We start from the raw sequence: 20,486 nt of genomic DNA on the forward strand, positions 1-20,486 counted from the left end.
AGACATCTTGAAATTAATGCTAACATGGCATTTGCCTTCCTTACCACTGACTCAACCTGCAAGTTAACCTTCAGGGTGTTCTGCACAAGGACTCCCAAGTCCCTCTGCATCTCAGATTTTTGGATTTTCTCCCCAGTTAGAAAATAGTCCACATATTTATTTCTACTACCAAATTGCATTACCATGCGTTTTCCAACATTTTATTTCACTTGCCACTTCTTGTCCATTCTCCTAATCTTTCTGCATCCTACCTGTGTCCTCAACACTCTCTGCCCATCCACCAATCTTCGTAACATCTGCAAACTTGGCAACAAAGCCATCTATTCCATCTCATTTTCACTCTCAGCCCCAATCTCTTGCCTTTCCCCGTATCCCTTTATGCCCTGACGGATCAAGAATCTATCAAACTTTGTCTTAAATTTCAGAACCTGAATCAGAACCAGGTTTATTATCACTGGCATACGTGGTGAAATATGTTAACTTAGCAGCAGCAGTTCAATGCAATATATAACTGAGAGCTTGGATACATACATGGAATTATGATGTAGTGACCATTACAGAGACTTGGCTCGCACCAGGGCAGGAAAGGATTCTCAATATTCCTGGATTTCAGTGCTTTAAAAGGGATGGGGGGGGGAAGGGGAGGGGGGATAGCATTACTGGTCAGGGATTCTATTTCAGCTACAGAAAGGGTATGTAATATAGCAGGATCCTCTTTTGAGTCAGTATGGGTAGAAGTCAGGAACAGGAAGGGAACAGTTACTCTACTGGGGGTATTCTATAGGCAACCCTGGTAGCAGCAGAGATATTGAGGAGCAGATTGGGAGGCAGATTTTGCAAAGGTGCAAAAATAACAGGGTTGTTATCATGGGTGACTTTAACTTCCCTAATATTGATTGGCACCTGATTAGTTCCAATAGCTTAGACAGGGCAGAGTTTGTTAACTGTGTCCAGGACGGATCCCTGGCACAATATGTTGACAGGCGGACTAGGGGGAATGCCATACTAGATCTAGTATTAGGCAATGAACCGGGTCAGGTCACAGATCTCTCAGTGGGTGAGCATCTGGGGGCAGTGACCACCGCTTCTTGGCCTTTAACATTATCATGGAAAAGGATAGAATCAGAGAGGACAGGAAAATTTTTAATCGGGGAAGGGCAAATTATGAGGCTATAAGGCTAGAACTTGTGGGTGTGAATTGGGATGATGTTTTTGCAGGGAGATGTACTATGGACATGTGGTTGATGTTTAGGGATCTCTTGCAGGATGTTAGGGATAAATTTGTCCCGGTGAGGAAGATAAAGAATGGTAGGGTGAAGGAATCATGGGTGACTAGTGAGGTGGAAAATCTAGTCAGTTGGAAGAAGGCAGCATACATGGAGCCTATTGAGGAATATAGGGGAGCAAGAAAGGAGCTTAAGAAGGGGCTGAGGAGAGCAAGAAAGGGCATGAGAAGCCTTGGCCAGTAGGGTAAAGGAAAACTCCAAGGCATTCTTTGTTATATGAAGAACAAAATGATGACAGGAGTGAAGGGAGGACCAATTAGAGATAAAGGTGGGAAGATGTGCCTGGAGGCTGTGGAAATGAGTGAGGTCCTCAATGAATACTTCTCTTCGGTATTCACCAATGAGAGGGAATTTGATGAAGGTGAGGACAATATGAGTGAGGTTGATGTTCTGGAGCTTGTTAATATTAAGGGAGAGGAGATGTTGAAGTTGTTAAAATACATTAGGATGGATAAGTCCCCGGGGCCTGATGGAATATTCCCCAGGTGGCTCCACGAGGCGAGGGAGAGATTGCTGAGCCTCTGGCTAGGATCTTCACGTCCTCGTTGTCCACGGGAATGGTACCGGAGGATTGGAGGGAGGCGAATATTGTCCCCTTGTTTAAAAAAGGTAGTAGGGGTAGTTCGGGTAATTATAGATCAGTGAGCCTTATGTTTGTGCTGGGAAAGCTGTTGGAAAAGGTTCTTAGAGATAGGATCTAGGGCATTTAGAGAATCATAGTCTGATCAGGGACAGTCAGCATGGCTTTGTGAAGGGCAGATCATGTCTAACAAGCCTGATAGAGTTCTTTGAGGAGGTGAGCAGGCATATTGATAAAGGTAGTGCAGTGGATGTGATCTACATGGATTTCAGTAAGGCATTTGATGAGGTTCCACACGGTAGGCTTATTCAGAAAGTTAGAAGGCATGGGATCCAGGGAAGTTTGGCCCGGTGGATTCAGAATTAGCTCAGCTGCAGAAAGCAGAGGGTCGTGGTGGAGGGGGTACATTCGGATTGGAGGGTTGTGACTAGTGGTGTCCCACAAGGATCGGTTCTGGGACACTTTTCACGCTTTTCGTGGTTTTTATTAATGACTTTGATGTTGGGGTAGAAGGGTGGGTTTGCAAGTTTGCAGATGACACAAAGGTTGGTGGTGTTGTGGATAGTGTAGAGGGTTGTCAAATATTGCAGAGAGACATTGATAGGATGCAGAAGTGGGCTGAGAAATGGCAGATGGAGTTCAACCTGGAGAAGTGTGAGGTGGTACACTTTGGAAGGACAAACTCCAAGGCAGAGTACAAAGTAAATGGCAGGATACTTCGTAGTGTGGAGGAGCAGAGGGATCTGGTGGTACATGTCCATAGATCCTTGAAAGTTGCCTCACAGGTAGATAGGGTAGTTAAGAAAGCTTATGGGGCGTTAGCTTTCATATGTCGAGGGATAGAGTTTAAGAGTCGCGGGGTAATGATACAGCTCTATAAAACTCTGGTTAAGCCACACTTGGAGTACTGTGTCCAGTTCTGGTCACCTCACTATAAGAAGGATGTGGAAGCATTGGAAAGGGTACAGAGGAGATTTACCAGGATGCTACCTGGTTTAGAGAGTATGGATTATGATCAAAGATTAAGGGAACTAGGGCTTTACTCTTTGGAGAGAAGGAGGATGAGAGGAGACATGATAGAGGTGTACAAGATATTAAGAGTAATAGATAGAGTAGATAATCAGCGCCTCTTCCCCAGGGCACCACTGCTCATGGCTTTAAGGTAAGGGGTGGGAAGTTCAAGGGGGATATTAGAGGAAGGTTTTTTACTCAGAGAGTGGTTGGTGTCTGGAATGCACTGCCTAAGTCAGTGGTGGATTGCAGGTACACTAGTGAAATTTAAGAGACTGTTAGACAGGTATATGGAGGAATTTAAGGTGGGGGGGTTTATGGGAGGTAGAGTTTAAGGGTCGGCACAACATTGTGGGCTGAAAGGCCTGTACTGTGCTGTACTATTCTATGTTCTATAATATAGAAGGAAAAATAAATAAATCGATTACAGTATACATATATTGAATAGATTAAAAATCTTGCAAAGACAGAAATAATATATATTAAAAGTGAGGAAGTGTTGGCAGGTTCAATGTCCATTTAGGAATCAGATAGCAGAGGGGAAGAAGCTGTTTCTGTTTCACTGAGTGTGTGCCTTCAGATTTCTGTACCTCCTATATGACAATAACAATGAGAAAAGGGCATGCCCTGGGTGCTGGAGGTCCTTAATAATGGACGCTGCATTTCTGAGACACCACTCCTTGAAGATATCCTGGGTATTTTCTAGGCCAGGGTTGACCTCCACAGCTGCCTATGTTGATGAATTCCACAGATTCATCACTCTTTGGCAAAAGAAATTCCTCCTCATCTCTGTTCTAAAAGAAGATCACTTTATTCTGAAGCTGCGCCCTCTGGTCTTAGACTCTGCCATCATAGGAAACATCTTCTCCACATTCACTCTATCAAGGCCTTTCAATGTTTGATAGCCTTCAATATGGTCCACTCTCATTCTTCTAAATTCCAGTGAGTAGAGGCCCAGAGCCATCAAATGCCCCTCATATGACAAGCCAATCAATCCTGGAATCACTTTCATGAATTTCCTTTGATCCCTCTCCATAGTCAGCACAACCTTTCTTAGATAAGGGACCGAAAACTGCTCACAATACTCCAGGTGAGGCCTCAACATTATATCCTTGCTTATATATTCTATGCATCTTGAAATGAATGCTAACATCGCATTTACGTTCCTCACCACCGACTCAACCTGCAAATTAACTTTTAGGGAATCACACTCAAGGGCCCCCACATCCCTTTGCACCTCAGATTTTTGAATTTTCTCTCCAATGAGAAAACAGTCTATGTTTTTATTTCTTCTACCAACTAGAATTGCTTGGGGGGGTGGGAACCAAACTGAAGAAACAGTGGAAGAAGCGGTTGGCTCACAAATAGAGAAAGCTTGGAGACAGTACAAGAGGGGGGATAGGCAGATGATAGAGAAGGGACATGCTCAGACTGATGGTTTGAGATGTGTCTATTTTAATGCAAGGATTATTATGAACAAAGCTGACGAGTTTAGAGTGTGGATCAGTACTTGGAGCTATGATGTTGTGGCCATTACAGAGACTTGGATGGCTCAGGAGCAGGAATGGTTACTTCGAGTGCCAGGCTTTAGGTGTTTCAGGAAGAACAGAGAGGGAGGCAGAAGAGGTTGGGGTGTGGCACTGTTGATCAGAGATAGTCTCACAGCTGCAGAAAAGGAGGAAGCTATGGAGGGATTGTCTACGCAGTCTCTGTGGGTGGAAGTTAGGGACAGGAAGGGGTCAATAACTCTACTTGATGTTTTTTATAGACCACCCAATAGTAACAGGGATATCAAGGAGCAGATGGGGAGACAGATTCTGGAAAGGTGTAATAATAACAGGGTTGTCGTGGTGGGAGATCTTAATTTCCCAAATATCGATTGGCATGTCCCCAGAGCGAGGGGTTTAGATGGAGTGGAGATTGTTAGGTGTTCAAGAAGATTCCTTGACACAATATGTGGATAAGTGTGCAAGAGGAGAGGCTGTACTTGATCTGGTATTGGGAAATTAACCTGGTCAGGAGTCAGATCTTTCAGTAGGTGAGCATTTTGGAGATAGTGGTCACAATTCTATCTCCTGTACCATAGCACTGGAGAGGGATAGGAACAGACAAGTTAGGAAAGCATTTAATTGGAGTACGGGTAAATATGAAACTATCAGGCAGGAACTTGGAAGCATAAATTGGGAAGAGATGTTCTCAAGGAAATGTACGGAAGAAATGTGGCAAATGTTCATGGGATATTTGCGTGGAGTTCTGCATAGGTACGTTTTAATGAGACAGAAAGGATGGTAGGGTACAGGAACCGTGGTGTACAAAGGCAGTTGTAAATCTAGTCAAGAAGAAAAGAGCTTACAAAAGGTGCAAAAAACTAGGTAATGATAGAGAGCTAGAAGATTATAAGGCTAGCAGGAAGGAGTTTAAGAAAGAAATTAGGAGAGAAGGCCTTGGTGGACAGGATTAAGGAAAACCCCAAGGCATTCCACAAGTATGTGAAGAGCAAGAGGATAAGATGTGAGAGAATAGGACAGTGGAAAAGTGTGTATGGAACTAGAGGAGATAGCAGAGGTTTTTAATGAGTACTTTGCTTCAGTATTCACTGAGGAAAAGGATCTTGGAGATTGTAGGGATGACTTATAGTGGACTGAAAAGCTTGAACATGTAGATATTAAGGAAGAGGATGTGCTGGAGCTTTTGGAAAGCATCAAGTTGCATAAGTCACCGAGACCGGATGAGATGTCCCCCAGACTACTGTGAGAGGTGAGGGAGGAGATTGCTGAGTCTCTAGCGATGATCTTTGCATCATCAATGAGGTCAGGAGAGGTTCCAGAGGATTGGAGGGTTGCAGATATTATTCCATTATTCAAGAAAGGGAGTAGAGATAGCCCAGGAAACTGTAGACCAGTGAGTCTTACTTCAGTGGTTGGTAAGTTGATGGAGAAGATCCTGAGAGGCAGGATTTATGAACATTTGGAGAGGTAATTATGATTAGGAATAGTCAGCATTGCTTTGTTAAAGGAAGGTGGTGTCTTATGAGCCTGACTAAATTTTTTGAGGATGTGACTGAACACATTGGTGAAGGTAGAGCAGTAGATGTAGTGTATATGGATTTCAGCAAGACATTTGATAACGTACCCCATGCAAGGCTTATTGAGGAAGTAAGGATGCATGTGATCCAAGGGGATCTTGCTTTGTGGATCCAGAATTGGCTTGCTCACAGAAGGCAAAGAGTGGTTGTAGATGGCTCGTATTCTGCATGGAGGTCGGTGACCTGTGGTGTGCCTCAGGGATCTGTTCTGGGACCCCTTCTCTTCGTGATTTTTATAATTGACCTGGATGAGGAAGTGGAGGGATGGGTTAGTAAATTTGCTGATGACACAAAGGTTGCGGGTGTTGTGGATAGTGTGGAGGGCTGTCAGAGGTTACAGCGGGACATTGATAGGATGCAAAACTGGGCTGAGAAGTGGCAGATGGAGTTCAACCCAGATAAGTGTGAGGTGGTTCATTTTGCTAGGTCAAATATGATGGCAGAATATAGTACTAATGGTGAGACACTTGGCAGTGTGGAGGATCAGAGGGTTCTTGGGGTCCGAGTCCATAGGACACTCAAAGCTGCTGCACAGGTTGACTCTGTGGTTAAGAAGGCGTACGGTGCATTGGCCTTCATCAATCGTGGAATTGAGTTTAGGAGCTGAGAGGTAATGTTGCAGCTATATAGGACCCTGGTCAGACCCCACTGGAGTACTGTGCTCAGTTCTGGTCACCTCACCACAGGAAGGATGCGGAAATCCATAGAAAGGGTGCAGAGGAGATTTACAAGGATGTTGCCTGGATTGGGAAGCATGCCTTATGAGAATAGGTTGAATGAACTTGGCCTTTTCTCCTTGGAGCGACCTAGGATGGGAGGTGACCTGATAGACATGTATAAGATAATGAGAGGCATTGATTGTGTGGATAGTCAGAGGCTTTTTCCCAGAGCTGAAATGGCTAGCATGAGAGGGCATAGCTACAAGGTGCATAGAAGTAGGTACAGAGGAGATGTCAGGGGTAACTTTCTTACACAGACAGTGGTGAGTGTGTGGAATGGGCGGCTGGCGGCGGTGGTGGAGGCAGAAACGATAGGGTCTTTTCAGAGACTCCTGGATGGCTACATGGAGCTTAGAAAAATAGAGGGCTATGGGTAAGCCTAGACAGTTCTAAGGTAAGGACATGTTCGGCACAGCTTTGTGGGCCGAAGGGCCTGCATTGTGCTGTAGGTTTTCTATGTTTCTATTTCTATGATACACCGTTGAAGGGCATTGGTGTTTCCATACTCTTCAATACACATCTATAGAAGTCTATCAAAGCTTTAGATAATATGCTGAATCTTCTCAAACTCCTAAGGAAGTAGGTGCATTGCTGCGCTTTCTTCGTAATTGTGGTTACATGCTGGGCCCAGGACAGATCCTCTGAAATGATAAAACTGAGGAATTTAACCCTCTACACCTGTGATCCTCCAATGAGGACTGGTTCATGGATCTCTGGTTTTCTTCTCCTGACATCAATAATCAGCTCTTTTGCCTTGCTGACATTGAGTGAAAGCTTTTCTTGTGGTGTCACTCAGGTTTAATATCAGTGGTATATGTCAGAAAATCTGTGGTTTTGCAGCAGCAATACATTACAAAACAATAAAAAAAGATAAATTATGATAAGATATATACATATAAAATTAAATTATTAGTTTAAAAAGAGAGCAAATAAAAGAACAAAGTGAGGTAATGTACATGGGTTCATTTTCCGTACAGATATCTGATGGCGGTGGGGAGGAAGGTATTTCTAAAATGTTGAGTGTGTGTCTTCGGGCTCCTGTACTTCCTCCTTGATGGTAGCAATGAGAAGTGGGTATGTCCTGGGTCCTGGGAACCATGATGATGGATGCTGCCTTTTGAAGATATCCTCAAAGCAGGGGAGACTAGTGCCTATGATGGAGCTGGCTGAGTTTTCAACCTTCTACATCTTTTTCTGATCCTGTGCAGTGGCCCCTCCATACCAAACAGTGATGCAACCAGTTAGAATGCTCTCCACAGTACATCTGTAGAAATTTATGAGTGTCTTTGGTGATAAACCAAGTATCCTCAAACTCCTAATGAAATATAGCCTCTGGCATACCTTCATTGTAATTGCATCGATATGTTGGACCCAGGATAGATCTTCAGAGATGTTAACACCCAGGAACTTCTATTGCATACCCATGAGTCCACTGGATTGTTGTAAAGTCACTTATGGATTATTTCAGGGAAGGTAACCTCTCTTTACCTGCTCTGACCTGTAATTGGCTCCAGCCTCACTAGTGGGATTGATTAACAAAGTGCTCATTTGGTTCAAAGATGTTTCAGAATGGGCAATTAAAATAAATCTGTTGATCCATTCTCCCTAATGCACATGCACACACACCTCACCTTCACTTCTCCAAACATCCCCACCCCTCTCCCTTCTTCCCTCTACCCCTCTCTGCATCTCTCCACCCTTTCTCCGCTCCTCCTTCTATCCTCCTCTGCACTTCCAATTACACCCTCTCCTTCCCCCCACCCATTCTCCTCTCCTCTCCTCCCTCTAAACCTCTCCACACTGCTGCTTCTCCCTCTCTCCACTCCTCCTTGTTTCCCTCACCTTTCCCTCTCCACATCTCCCCTTTTCCCTTCTCCCATCCTCCCTCTAAATCTCTCCACACCTCCCCTCCTCCCTCTACCCCTCCACTGTTTCTCCTCTTCCTCCTTTCCCCCCACTCTCCCTCCTCTACCCGGCTCCACCCCTCCCCTTACCCCCGCTTCCTCTCTCCACATCTCTTTCCCCCCTCTCCACACCTTCCCACCCACTTCTGCCCATGGTCCTGCTGTCCACAGGGCAAATTAGAGCAGCTCAAGATAATTTCTGAGGCAGGAGTTGTTTCGTGCCAGAATCAGCCTCTGGGAGCATTTCATTATGATTGATGAAGGTGCCTCTGGACAGTAGTCATTGAGGCAGTTCACCACTCTCAATTTGGGCACAGGTGCGATAGCTGCCTTTTTGAAACAGGTGGGGATCTCCGACCTCAGAATGCAGAAACAAGAGGTTGAGTGTGTTGCATAGAAACTCCAGCCAGCTGGTCTTCACTGACCCTTACTACTCAGCCAAGTACATCTGGACCTTAAAACTAAATTCCATTAAACACAGGATAAACGTTCTCAGATGTTTATGATATAATTTCCTTTAGAACTAACCTTTCAGCAGAGATTGAAAGAATCTGGAACAAAAAACAAGCTAGTTCAAATTCAAGTTTAATTGTCATTCAACCACATATGAATACAGCCAAACAAAACAGTGTTACTTTGGGGCCAAGGTGCAAAACACAGTACAAACAGTCATACATAGCATAAGGCACATATAGCACATATAAGATAACAAGCATATATAAGATATCAGCAAAATACAGTTTACATCTTTGTTTCTATAATTGTATTTAATTTTTCCTGCTTTCTGAGATTGCAGTTGGAGAGAACAGTACACCAAGTTAAGTAGGAGAAGGAACCAATTGGACAGTGCCGCTGAAATGTAGATGCGATAATAATTTACAGAATGCTTTAAGGATTTTTTAATATTTTCCCTTTATATTACTAAGCCACCGGCCATATCCCAGCAGTCTGATTTATTCATTGAAAGATGGTACAGGATACATATTCTGATTTGCCCATAATTGTCTGGCAGGTGAGTCAGGTGGTTGACAAAGCTTTTTCCAAAGGTTAACTAGAAGGGGTTTCGGACTCTCCAAATAAAGCCACCAGCTGTTTCAGAATCCTCCTGATGAGATTACTGCTCCTGTGGCAGTGAAAATACATCCGTGCAATTTTAATACAAATGCCTTTATATCTGATAATTGAACATGAAGGAGAGTGGACTGACTCGGTGTTAGAATCTCAGGAAACATAAGGCACAGAAGGAAGACATTTAGCTCACAATACCTCTTTTCCATAGGGTGATGTCCAGGACTGTAAACAGTACACAAGCAATAATTCTAACCAAGATTGTTTACAGTTCTAACATTATGTCCTTGCTTAGATATGTTATGCTAGCTAATAAATGTATGCACCTCATATCTCTTTATCACACCTTACTGAATTGTTGAATATCTTTGAGGATCTGACCAAGTTCCTTTATTCTTCCAGTACCCCCTTGACTTACTGTCCCTTACTAATGTGTTTCTCACCAGACAAAAGAGCGGCATTGTTGTTACAGTTTGATGCAATGATGACAGCATTTTATTATACTTGTTTTTTTAACACTAGCATTCCAAATACAGTTACTTACAACCATACCTGTTTATGAGCTTGTAGCATTTTCTGAAAGCACCTGGCAACCTGGCAATTTAATGAATAACAAAGAAGAATCTCAATTTATTTAGTAATGCTGATTTGCTTTCTGTCAACTTGCTCCATTATTTACATGATCTCTCTGCCATGACCGGAAGCAGACATTTTGTGTTCTTCCATTTTTCTTTCATTGTATTGAAATCTTTCCTATCAGCCCATTCACTCTATGTTCACTTATTTATTCATCCAGTCTGAGCAACACACAAAGGCTACCTTAGCCCATAATTGAACCTAAACGCTCCACTCGATTTTTATTCATTTTCAGGATGTCTGCCTTGCTGGCAAGACCAGTGCTTCATGCTCAGTCCTAAGAACCCTTGAGAAGATGTTGATAAAGGAGGAGAAGATGGTGGCGTGACGCAGCTTGCGCGGCCTCTCCGGTGAATGATATCTGTCAAGTAGGGTGCCGTGCACAATTCTGATTTGATGGAGACAGACATGAGAGAACGGAGGAACATCTGGAGAAACTTCTGAAATGCCTTTTTCACTGCCGCTGTTACTGGGTGATCCTGAATCTCCGGAGGGGAAGGCCTGGAATCCTCGGCTTTGCTTGTTGCTCGGCGGCTGGGACGGGGTTGAAGGGCTCGGCAGAGATGGTGCTCGGTGTTGAAGGGCTGGTCAGAGGCTTGAAGTTTTCGGACGGACTCAGAGTCGGCTGGGATCGGGTGCTTCCAATGCATCGTTAGTTGTCGGTGTCTGGAGGTTTATGGCAGAGAGAGTTTCTCCCTCTTGCCGCCTGCTATCGGGGACTATCGGGAGTCGATCGGTATTTTGAGTCTTTTTTTTACCGTTCCTATGGTCTGTTCTTTATCAAATTATGGTATTGCTTTGCACTGCTGTAACTATACGTTATAATTATATGGTCTTGTCGGTGTTAGTCTTTGGTTTGTTCTGTTTTTTTGTGATATCACTTTGGAGGAACATCGTATCATTTCTTAATGCATGCATGCATTTCTAAATGACAGTAAACGAGGACTGAGTGTCCTCATAATCTAAAAAAAAACTGCCTCCTTGAATCACTGAGCCCTTTCGGTAAAGGTACAGCTACAATGCTGTCATCAGGGATTTTCTGTTTGATTTCAGGGCCATGGAATCAAGCAGCAGGGAAGCTTTGACCTCTTGTGTCCACACCGAACAAGACCGTAAGACACAAGAGCAGAATTAGGCCACTCACCCCATTGAGCTTGCTCTGCCATTCCATCATGGCTGATTTGATGTGTTTAATTAATCCAACCATTTACTCTAATCCAGTTTCATTCTCCTCCGCTCCCTCCAAAGTGGGCAATTAACCTAGCAGTCTGCACACTTTTAAGATGAGGGAGTAAACTAGAGCTTCTGGGAAAATCCACACCGTCATAGAGAACATGTGGGCTGGGGATGGCACAGTGCTGCAGTAGAGCAGACATCGCCAGCAGCCATGGTTAAATCACAATCTCAGATGCCGTCTTTGTGGAGTTTGCACATTCTCTCTGTGACCGTGTGGATCTCTTCCTGATCCTCCGGTTTCCTCCCACACTCTAAGGGTGTGCAGGTCCACAGGTTACTGTACATAGTGAATGTTAGAACATGAGGAGGTAGAGGTTAATGAAGAGAATAAATAAAACCAGGATTAGTGTTGTATGTGTGTGGTGGGGAGAGGGGCCTGTTCTCTGCTGTATGACTATGACATGGAAGTTCATGCAGACAGCACTAGAGACCAGGACTGAACTTGGGTCACTGAAGTGGTGAGGCAGGAGCTCACTGAAGTTCAGGCCCTGGGATCATGATGGAGTGACAGTACAGTGCATTACTAGAGAGAGCCTGAAGGAGGCAGTGTTCGCATACATCTACTACTTGCATCTTTCTTGGTGGCAGGCACTCCAGTTTTGGCCACTGTTGTCAATGGGCAACAGCAGGGCACTGGGAACAGATAGGTTAAATGTTTAAGTGGGGTCAGGATACCAGTTGAATAAGCTGGTGATGGTAACACCAGTGAAAGTCAAGGGTAGGAGGTTACACTTCTGCTGGAACTGCTTATCGTTTGACATTTTGTTTTACAAATGTTACTTTCCACTAATCAGCCCATGTTTGAAGTTTTGCTTCGTGCAGATACGAATGGCCTCTGTTCCTACAGAGTTGCCAATAGATGATTATAAATGATCAATTACCATCAATTTATACTAGGAAGGAAGTTGTTGATGAAAATGGTGAGGGTAGTTGGGTCTAGGTGTCTCTGATGAAATGTCTCTGGGATGTCCTTTGACAGCCAGAACAATTTGCCATTGTGTGAAACGGGACTCCAACCATGGGAATATTTTCCTTCTGATATTTGCTGATGTCAGTTTTCCCACACAACTGTGATGTGACAGTCCTTGATGTGAAACGGTTACTCTCATTTTTGGAGGATGTCGTTGTGGTTAGGGAATTGATGGAGTGGGACAGTGAAAGTTCAAAACATTGCTAGTTGCTATTATTAAAATGGAGATATATCCCTGGCTGGAGAAGACAAGGATAGCTATCGGAGATGGGGGACCACATTGTTCGGGCCTTATAGAGATTTTTAAATCTTCATTTGTGCAGGTGAGATATCAGATGTAGTAACTTGTTCAAGAGATGTGTCAGGTAATTACAGAACTGCAATTTTAATGTCAGTAGTAGGGATGCTATTGAGAAAATATTTTGAGGGACAGGATTAATTTACACTCTGAAAGACTGAGATTAATTAAATTCAGTCAGCAAGGTTTTGTCAGGAAGAGATCCTATATGACTAAAGAACTCAGAAGGCCAAGCAGCATCTGTGGAGGAAGAAGGTGTAGGTTGATGTTTTGCAGTGAGATCCTACATCAGGACTTATTTGTGCTTTTTGTCCTAGATCTCTGGTCTCTTGTCTTTGTCCTATCCAATCAATTTGATTGAACATTTTGAAGTAATAACAACATGTATTAATGAGAGCAGTGCACTTAATATAGTGCATGTGGTTTTCAGGAAGGCCTTTGACAAGGTCCCACGTGGGAGATTGGTCCAAGAGATTAAACCCAAGGATTCAGGATGAGTTGGCAAATTAGATTTAAAATTGTCTTGGTATTAGTAGAGAGCAGGTGATAGTGGAGGGAGATGAGGCTGAGTACAGGGCTACGGTAGGAAACTTTGTCACATGGTGTGAGCAGAATTATCTGCAACTTAATGTGGAAAAAACTAAGGAGCTGGTGGTGGACCTGAGGAGGGCTAAGGCACCAGTGACCCCTGTTTCCATCCAGGGGGTCAGTGTGGTCATGGTGGAGGATTACAGATACCTGGGGATACGAATTGACAATAAACTAGACTGGTCAAATAACCCTGAGGCTGTCTACAAGAAGGATCAGAGCCATCTCTATTTCCTGAGGAGACTGAGGTCCTTTAACATCTGTCGGACGATGCTGAGGATGTTCTACGAGTCTGTGGTGGCCAGTGCGATCATGTTTGCTGTTGTGTGCTGGGGCAGCAGGCTGAGGGTGGCAGACACCAGCAGAATCAACAAACTCATTCGTAAGGCCAGTGATGTTGTGGGGATGGAACTGGACTCTCTGATGGTGGCGTCTGAAAAGGGGATGTTGTCCAAGTTGCATGCCATCTTGGACAATGTCTCCCATCCACTACATAATGTACTGGTTGTGCACAGGAGTACATTCAGCCAGAGACTCATTCCACCGAGATGCAACACAGAGCGTCATAGGAAATCATTCTTGCCTGTGGCCATTAAACTTTACAACTCGTCCCTTGGAGGGTCAGACACCCTGAGCCAATAGGCTGGTCCTGGACTTATTTCCTGGCATAATTTACATATTATTATTTAATTATTTATGGTTTTATATTGCTATATCTATAGTCTATTCTTGGTTGGTGCAACTGTAACAAAACCCAATTTCCCTCGGGATCAATAAAGTATGACTATGACTATTTTTGAGGGACTGAGCTGTAGGGAGAAGTTGGGAAATCTGGGACTTTATTTCTGGGTGTGGGAGACTGAGAAATGATCTTATAGAGAAGTATGAAATCATGAGGGCTGTAGATAGGGTTGGAAAATCAATAATGAGAGAGTATAAGTTTAAAGTAAGAGTTAAAAAATTTCATAGGAACTTGAGCAAATTTTTACACTGAGGGTAAATACAGTATGTGGAATGAGGAGCCAGGGCAGGTGGTTGAGGCAGGTAAAATAACAGGTGGACAGGTAGATGGATTGGAAAGGTTTAGGAGGTTATGGACTGAACACCTGCAAGTGGGACTAAGTTGGATGAGGCACCTTGGTCACCATGGGCTGGTTAAGTTGAAGGGCCTGTTTCTGTATTGTATGGCTCCATGACTGAAATCCTCAAGGGCTGGAAAGGAAAGAATGCATTTGGATGAGGAACAGGAATGTAATCTTACCAACTAGCAAAAATACCTCATTAGCAAAGGGGTCTACTCCAATTGCACAGTTGTACTTTAAAAACAAAAAAAAAAGACAAAATTTTATCCCCGCTTCAACTTAAACAGATGCTGTCTAAATAATTAAATTCTGTTTGATCCAGAGAACAGTTTGATTTTTGCGACTTTGAGAGACCATCCTTAGGCACAGTGATAAAATGACATATTGTGTTTTAGTGTGTGTGACATCATGAAAAGGATGATGTTCGATGATGAAGATATAAACATTTATCCCATGTTCACTTCAACATTTTGTCATTGATTCAATCTCCTGAAAAAAAAGAACATTGTGATTTGAGTGGCAGACTGATACGTATGTCCTTATAGATACTTAAGTAATTGTACTCCAGTGGAGGGACATGAAGTGGCCATTGATTCACTCACTGTACCCTCCTGTACAAAGCCAAATTGACTCGTGGTGTGTCTGTGGGAAAGATGTATATTATGTTCAATTTGAAGGTTAACGCTCATTTCTTTCTGACCGCAGAAATTATGAATGATGTCATCAAGAAGGTGAAGAAGAAGGGAGAATGGAAGGTATTCAATCTCTCAATTTCCTCGAGTGTTCAACAAACGGAAGAGGCATTTAGTATAAGTAATGGACTGGTGCAGATTTGGTTTAGGAAATACCTTTGTTTTGGAGGATCATTTTCAAGAAATATCAATCAAAGTAGTAAAAGCAATAAGAATGTCTTCTTTTGTGGTCCAATCACAAACAAGAGAAAATCTGCAGATGCTGGAAATCCAAGCAACACACTGGAGGAACTCGGCAGGCCAGGCAGCAGCTATGGAAAAGAAAATAGTTAATGTTTCAGGCTGAAACCCTTTATCAGACTGGAGAAGAATGGATGATGAGTCAGAGTCAGAAACTGGGGGGAGGGGAGGAAGAAACACAAGGTGATAGGTGAAACCGAAAGGGGGAAGGGTGAAATAAAGAGAAGGAAGTTGATTGGTGAAAGAGATACAGAGCTGGAAAAGACAGATGGCCGTGGAAAAAGAAAAGGGGGAGGAGCACCAGAGGGAGCTGATGGGCAGATAAGGAGATAAGGTGAGAGAAGGAAAAGGGAATAGGGAATAGTGAAGGGAGGAGGACATTACTGGAAGTTTGAGAAATTGATGTTCATTCCATCAGGTTGGAGGCTACCCAGATGGAATATAAGGTGTTGCTCCTCCATCCTGAGTGTTTTCTTTTGTGGAATGTTTTCTACAGAAGGAGGCTATTAACTGAAATGTCCTCACTACTGAAGCTGCAACAGAGCCCAGCTGAATTTTGTTTAGGACAGAGGATCAGAAATGTGCTTTTCATCACTTATTGGGTGATTCATATGCAAACCATCAAGAAGTGGTGACCGAATGGTTAACTTGCCAGACTAGTTGCCAGAATTCTGGGATATTGATTCAGAGAAATAATGTCCATTTCTATATTGTGTTAGGCTGGCATTGTTGACATTGTTATTAATATTTGTACTTGTTTCTTTTCAGGTGCTGGTGGTGGACCAACTCAGCATGAGAATGCTGTCTTCCTGCTGCAAGATGACTGATATCATGACAGAGGGTATCACAAGTGAGTGGTCAGCTTATTTCTTCAAGTTGGAACCGGGCAGATTGTGTCAACTTTAATGAAGATAGATTGATAATTTCAGCTGCAGTGTAAATGTCCAAATCTTGGGACTTCTAACAATTGATTTAGGAAATTCTAGTAATAGTTTGGTAAATATATGTTTCATGGCAAGTTTGTATTTGTTCTTTGAAATTCAAGCTAGCAAAAAGCAAAGTGAATAGTAAAGATTTTCATTCTTGGAGACAGGTATTAAGGAACTGGAGCTGCATCTCGATGGCCTTCGGCTCATATGGGAGAATGAGGAGGTGATAGATAGGAGCTACAGGGAGGTAGTCACCCTGAACTTGCAGGAGGCAGGTCCCTGGATGACAGTCAGGAGAGAGAAGGGGAAAAGGAAGCCAGCTCAGAGCACCCCACGTGGGTATTCCTTACAATAATAACTACACTGCTTTGGATGCTATTGGGAGGGGATGACCTACGGTGGTGGGGGGTGGGAGGAGAGCCACGGTGACCATGTCTCTGGCACTGAGCCTAGCTCTGTGGCTCAGAAAGGAAGTGGGGGGAGGGGAAAAGAGGAGTGCAATAGTGATAGGGGATTCCGTAGACAGAGGAGCAGAAAAGAGATTCTGTGGATGTGAGAGAGATACCTGTATGTTTACCCAGTTTCCCTTGGGATGAATAAAGTCTGTCTGTCTGTCTGATGGTTTGTTGCATCACAGGTGCCAGGGTCAGGGCCGCTTTGCAACAGCTTTCAAAAGGGGGAGGGTGAACAGCCAGAAGTCATGGTACATATTGGTACCATTGACATACAGTAGGTAGGAAAAGGGAAGGGATCCCTAAGGGAGAATATAGGGAGTTGGACACTAAGCTGAAAAGCAGGATCTCAAGGGTAGTAATCTTTGGATTGCTTTCTGTGCAATGTACCAGTGAAGGTAAGAACAGGATGATTTGAGAGATGAATGCCTGGCTGAGAAATTGGTGCAGGGGGCAGGGTTTCAGATTTCTGCATCATTAGGATTTCCTCTGGGGAAGGTGTGACTTGTACAAAAAGGATGGGTTTCACCTGTACCCGAGGGGAGACCAATATCCATGGGGCAGATTTGCTAGAACTGTGGAGGATGGTTTAAACTAATTTGACAGCGGGTGGAAACCAGAGTGATAAATCTGAGGATGGGCAGTTGGTGTCTGAGTAGGTGCAATGTGTACTGAGACTGTGAGGAAGGACAGGCAGATGACAGGAGGAAATTGCACTCTGAAGAGGGTGAAGATATTATAGGTGTGACTTTTGAAGAGGTGGACACACCCAGAGCACAGCATTCAGGCAGAAGATGGGTGACCATTAGGAGTAGTAAGAGAATTAAGAAGTTAGTGCAGGGTTCCCCTGTGGTCATTCCCCCCAGCAACAAGTATACCCCTTTGGATACTGCTGGGGGGTGTGGGGATGACCCATCAGATCATGACAGCAGCTGTCAGGCTGGTGGCACTGTGGCCAGTTCTGAGGCTCAACAGGCAGTGCGGTAGATATAGGGGACTTGATAGGGGGACAGAAAGTTTCTGTGGGGGCAAGAGAGACACCAGGATGGTGTGTTACCTCCCAGGTGCTAGGGTCCATGATGCGTTGGAGTGTTTGCAGAATATTCTCAGGGGGCAGGGGGGAACAGCGAGAGGTTGTAGTGCATATTTACACTAAAGACATAGTTAGAAAGGGGAAGAGGTTCACCACAGTCAGTATATAGAGTTAGGAAAGAGGCTGACGAGAAGTACCTCCAAGGTTGTAATCTTCAGATTACTCCCTGTGCCATAGGCTAGTGCAGGTAGATATGGGGTGATAGCATAGATAAATGAGTGGCTGCGGAGATGGTTCAGGGGGCAGTGTTTCAAGTTCCTGGATCATTGGAAAGGGTGACCTGTACAAGAGGGATGGGTTGCAGCTGATTGGAGGGGAACCAGTATCCTGGCCAGGAGTTTTGCTGATGTTACTCGGGAGAGTTTAAACTAGTTTTTCAGGGGGCTGGGAACTGGAGCTCCAGGTCGGTAAGGGAGGGATTAGACCAGGAGGTAGATGTCAGGAAAAGTATTGAAAGGCAAGATTGAAATAACAGGTTTGATGGGTCACGTAGTTTGAAGTGTGTATGTTTTAATGCTAGGAGTATTATGGGTAAGGGTGATGAAATTAGAGTATGGATCAATACATGGAACTATGATGTTGTAGCCATTACTGAAACTTGGTTGAAAGATGGGCGGGGATGGGTGATTAATGTACCCAGTTTTTGAAGTTTTAGAAAGGATAGAGGAGGAGGTAAAAGATGGTGGGGAGAGTTGCACTAATAATAGGATCTTATAGGTGGATAAGATGATGAGAGAAATTGATCGTGTGGATAGTCAGAGGCTTTTTCCCAGGGCTGAAATGGTTGCCACAAGAGGACACAGGTTTAAGGTGCTGGGGAGTAGGTGCAGAGGAGATGTCAGGGATAATTTTTTTACGCAGAGAGTGGTGAGTGCATGGAATCGGCTGTCGGCAATGGTGGTGGAGGTGGGTACGATAGAGTTTTTTAAGAGACTTTTGGATAGGTACATGGAGCTTAGAAAAATAGAGGGCAATGGCTAAGCTGAGTAATTTCTAAGGTAAGGGCATGTTCGGCACAACTTTGTGGGCCGAAGGGCCTGTATTGTGCTGTAGGTTTTCTATGTTCCTATAATCAGGGGCAATGTTACAGCTGGACAGGGGAGACGTAATGGAGGGGTCAGACACTGAGTCAATTTGGGTGGGACTCAGAAATAGGAAGGTTGCATTCACACTGATAAGATTGTACTACAGACCCCTCAACAGCTACTGGGACATTGAGGAAAAGATATGTAATCAGATTAAGGAAATGTGTAAAAATAGGAGGGTTGTTGTCATGGGGGATTTCAACTTCCCTAATATAAACTGGAACCTTCTTGGCATAAGGGGTTTAGGTGGGGCTGAATTTGTTAAGTGTCTGTCTGTCTGTATCTTGTTTTACGGCGGTTGGCATCCAGCTTAATGGTGCATTACCGCTACCCTCTGCTCCAGAATGTGCACTAGACATACATTCTAAATCCCTTCACCCAATCACACGCGCGCATGCGCGCGCGCGCGCACACACACACACACACACACATATATACAAACCTACACTTCACCCTCCCATCTTTGACCATCCTAGTATCCTATTCCTGTTTATTCATCATATTCTATAAAAAAACCCCTGTACCCCTTAAAAACGCTAAAAATACCCGGACTTGTGCTCTCTCACCCATGCCCAGCAACCCTTTTAATATGAATTCCTGCATCCCCAACTCCCTTAATTTATTTCTCATCATCCCTCTCTGTATCCCATACTTCCTGAAACTCAATTTGTTAAGTGTATCCAGGAAAGGTTTCTTAAGTCAATACATGGATGGTCCAATGAGAGGAAGGGCCGTATTGGACCTGGTATTGGTTAATGAGCTGGGCCAGGTGACTGATCTTTCAGAGGATGAGCAATTAAGGAACAGTGACCACAACACCTTATCTTTCAGGATAGCTGTAGATAAGGATAGGTATGGTCCTTGTGGGAGAGTTTTAATTTGGAGTAGGGCAAATTTTGAACGCATTAGGCAGGAACTAAGAAGAGTTAACTTGAACACGAGGAAATCTGCAGATGCTGGAAATTCAAGCAACACACACAAAATGCTAGTGGAATGCAGCAGGCCAGGCAGCATCTATAGGAAGAAGTACAGTCGACGTTTCGGGCCGAGACCCTTCGTCAGGACTAACTGAAAGAAGAGATAGTAAGAGATTTGAAAGTGGGAAATCCGAAATGATAGGAGAAGACAGGAGGGGGAGGGATGGAGCTAAGAGCTGGAAAGTTGATTGGCAAAAGGGATACAAGGCTGGAGAAGCGAGAGGATCATGGGACGGGAAGCCTGCGGAGAAAGAAAGGGGGAGGGGAGCACCAGAGGAAGATGGAGAGCAGGCAAGGAGTTATTGTGAGAGGGACAGAGAGAGAGAGAGAAAAGAGAGAGAAGAAAAAAAGGGAAAAAAAAAAATAATAAATAAATAAATAAATAAATAAGGGATGGGGTAAGAAGGGGTGAAGGGAAGGAGGGGCATTAATGGAAGTTAGAAAAATGAATGTTCATGCCATCAGGTTGGAAGCTACCCAGACAGAATATAAGGTGTTGTTCCTCCAACCTGAGTGTGGCTTCATCTCTACAGTAGAGGAGGAGTTGATTGTTAA

General features: G+C 43.9%; 1 protein-coding gene across 2 annotated transcripts in view; it reads left to right on the plus strand.

Moving 5' to 3' along the window:
• stxbp1a (syntaxin binding protein 1a) overlaps positions 1–20,486 on the plus strand; it is a 166,009-nt gene that overhangs the window by 41,710 nt on the left and 103,813 nt on the right. For both annotated transcript variants that reach the window (XM_072239885.1, XM_072239886.1), the window contains exons 2-3: positions 15,169–15,218; positions 16,164–16,245. In XM_072239885.1, coding sequence (XP_072095986.1) covers positions 15,169–15,218; positions 16,164–16,245 — 132 coding nt within the window. The remainder of the gene's footprint in view (positions 1–15,168; positions 15,219–16,163; positions 16,246–20,486) is intronic.

The sequence above is a fragment of the Mobula birostris genome, chromosome 22, assembly GCF_030028105.1.
Source record: "Mobula birostris isolate sMobBir1 chromosome 22, sMobBir1.hap1, whole genome shotgun sequence".
Classification (NCBI taxonomy): domain Eukaryota; kingdom Metazoa; phylum Chordata; class Chondrichthyes; order Myliobatiformes; family Myliobatidae; genus Mobula; species Mobula birostris.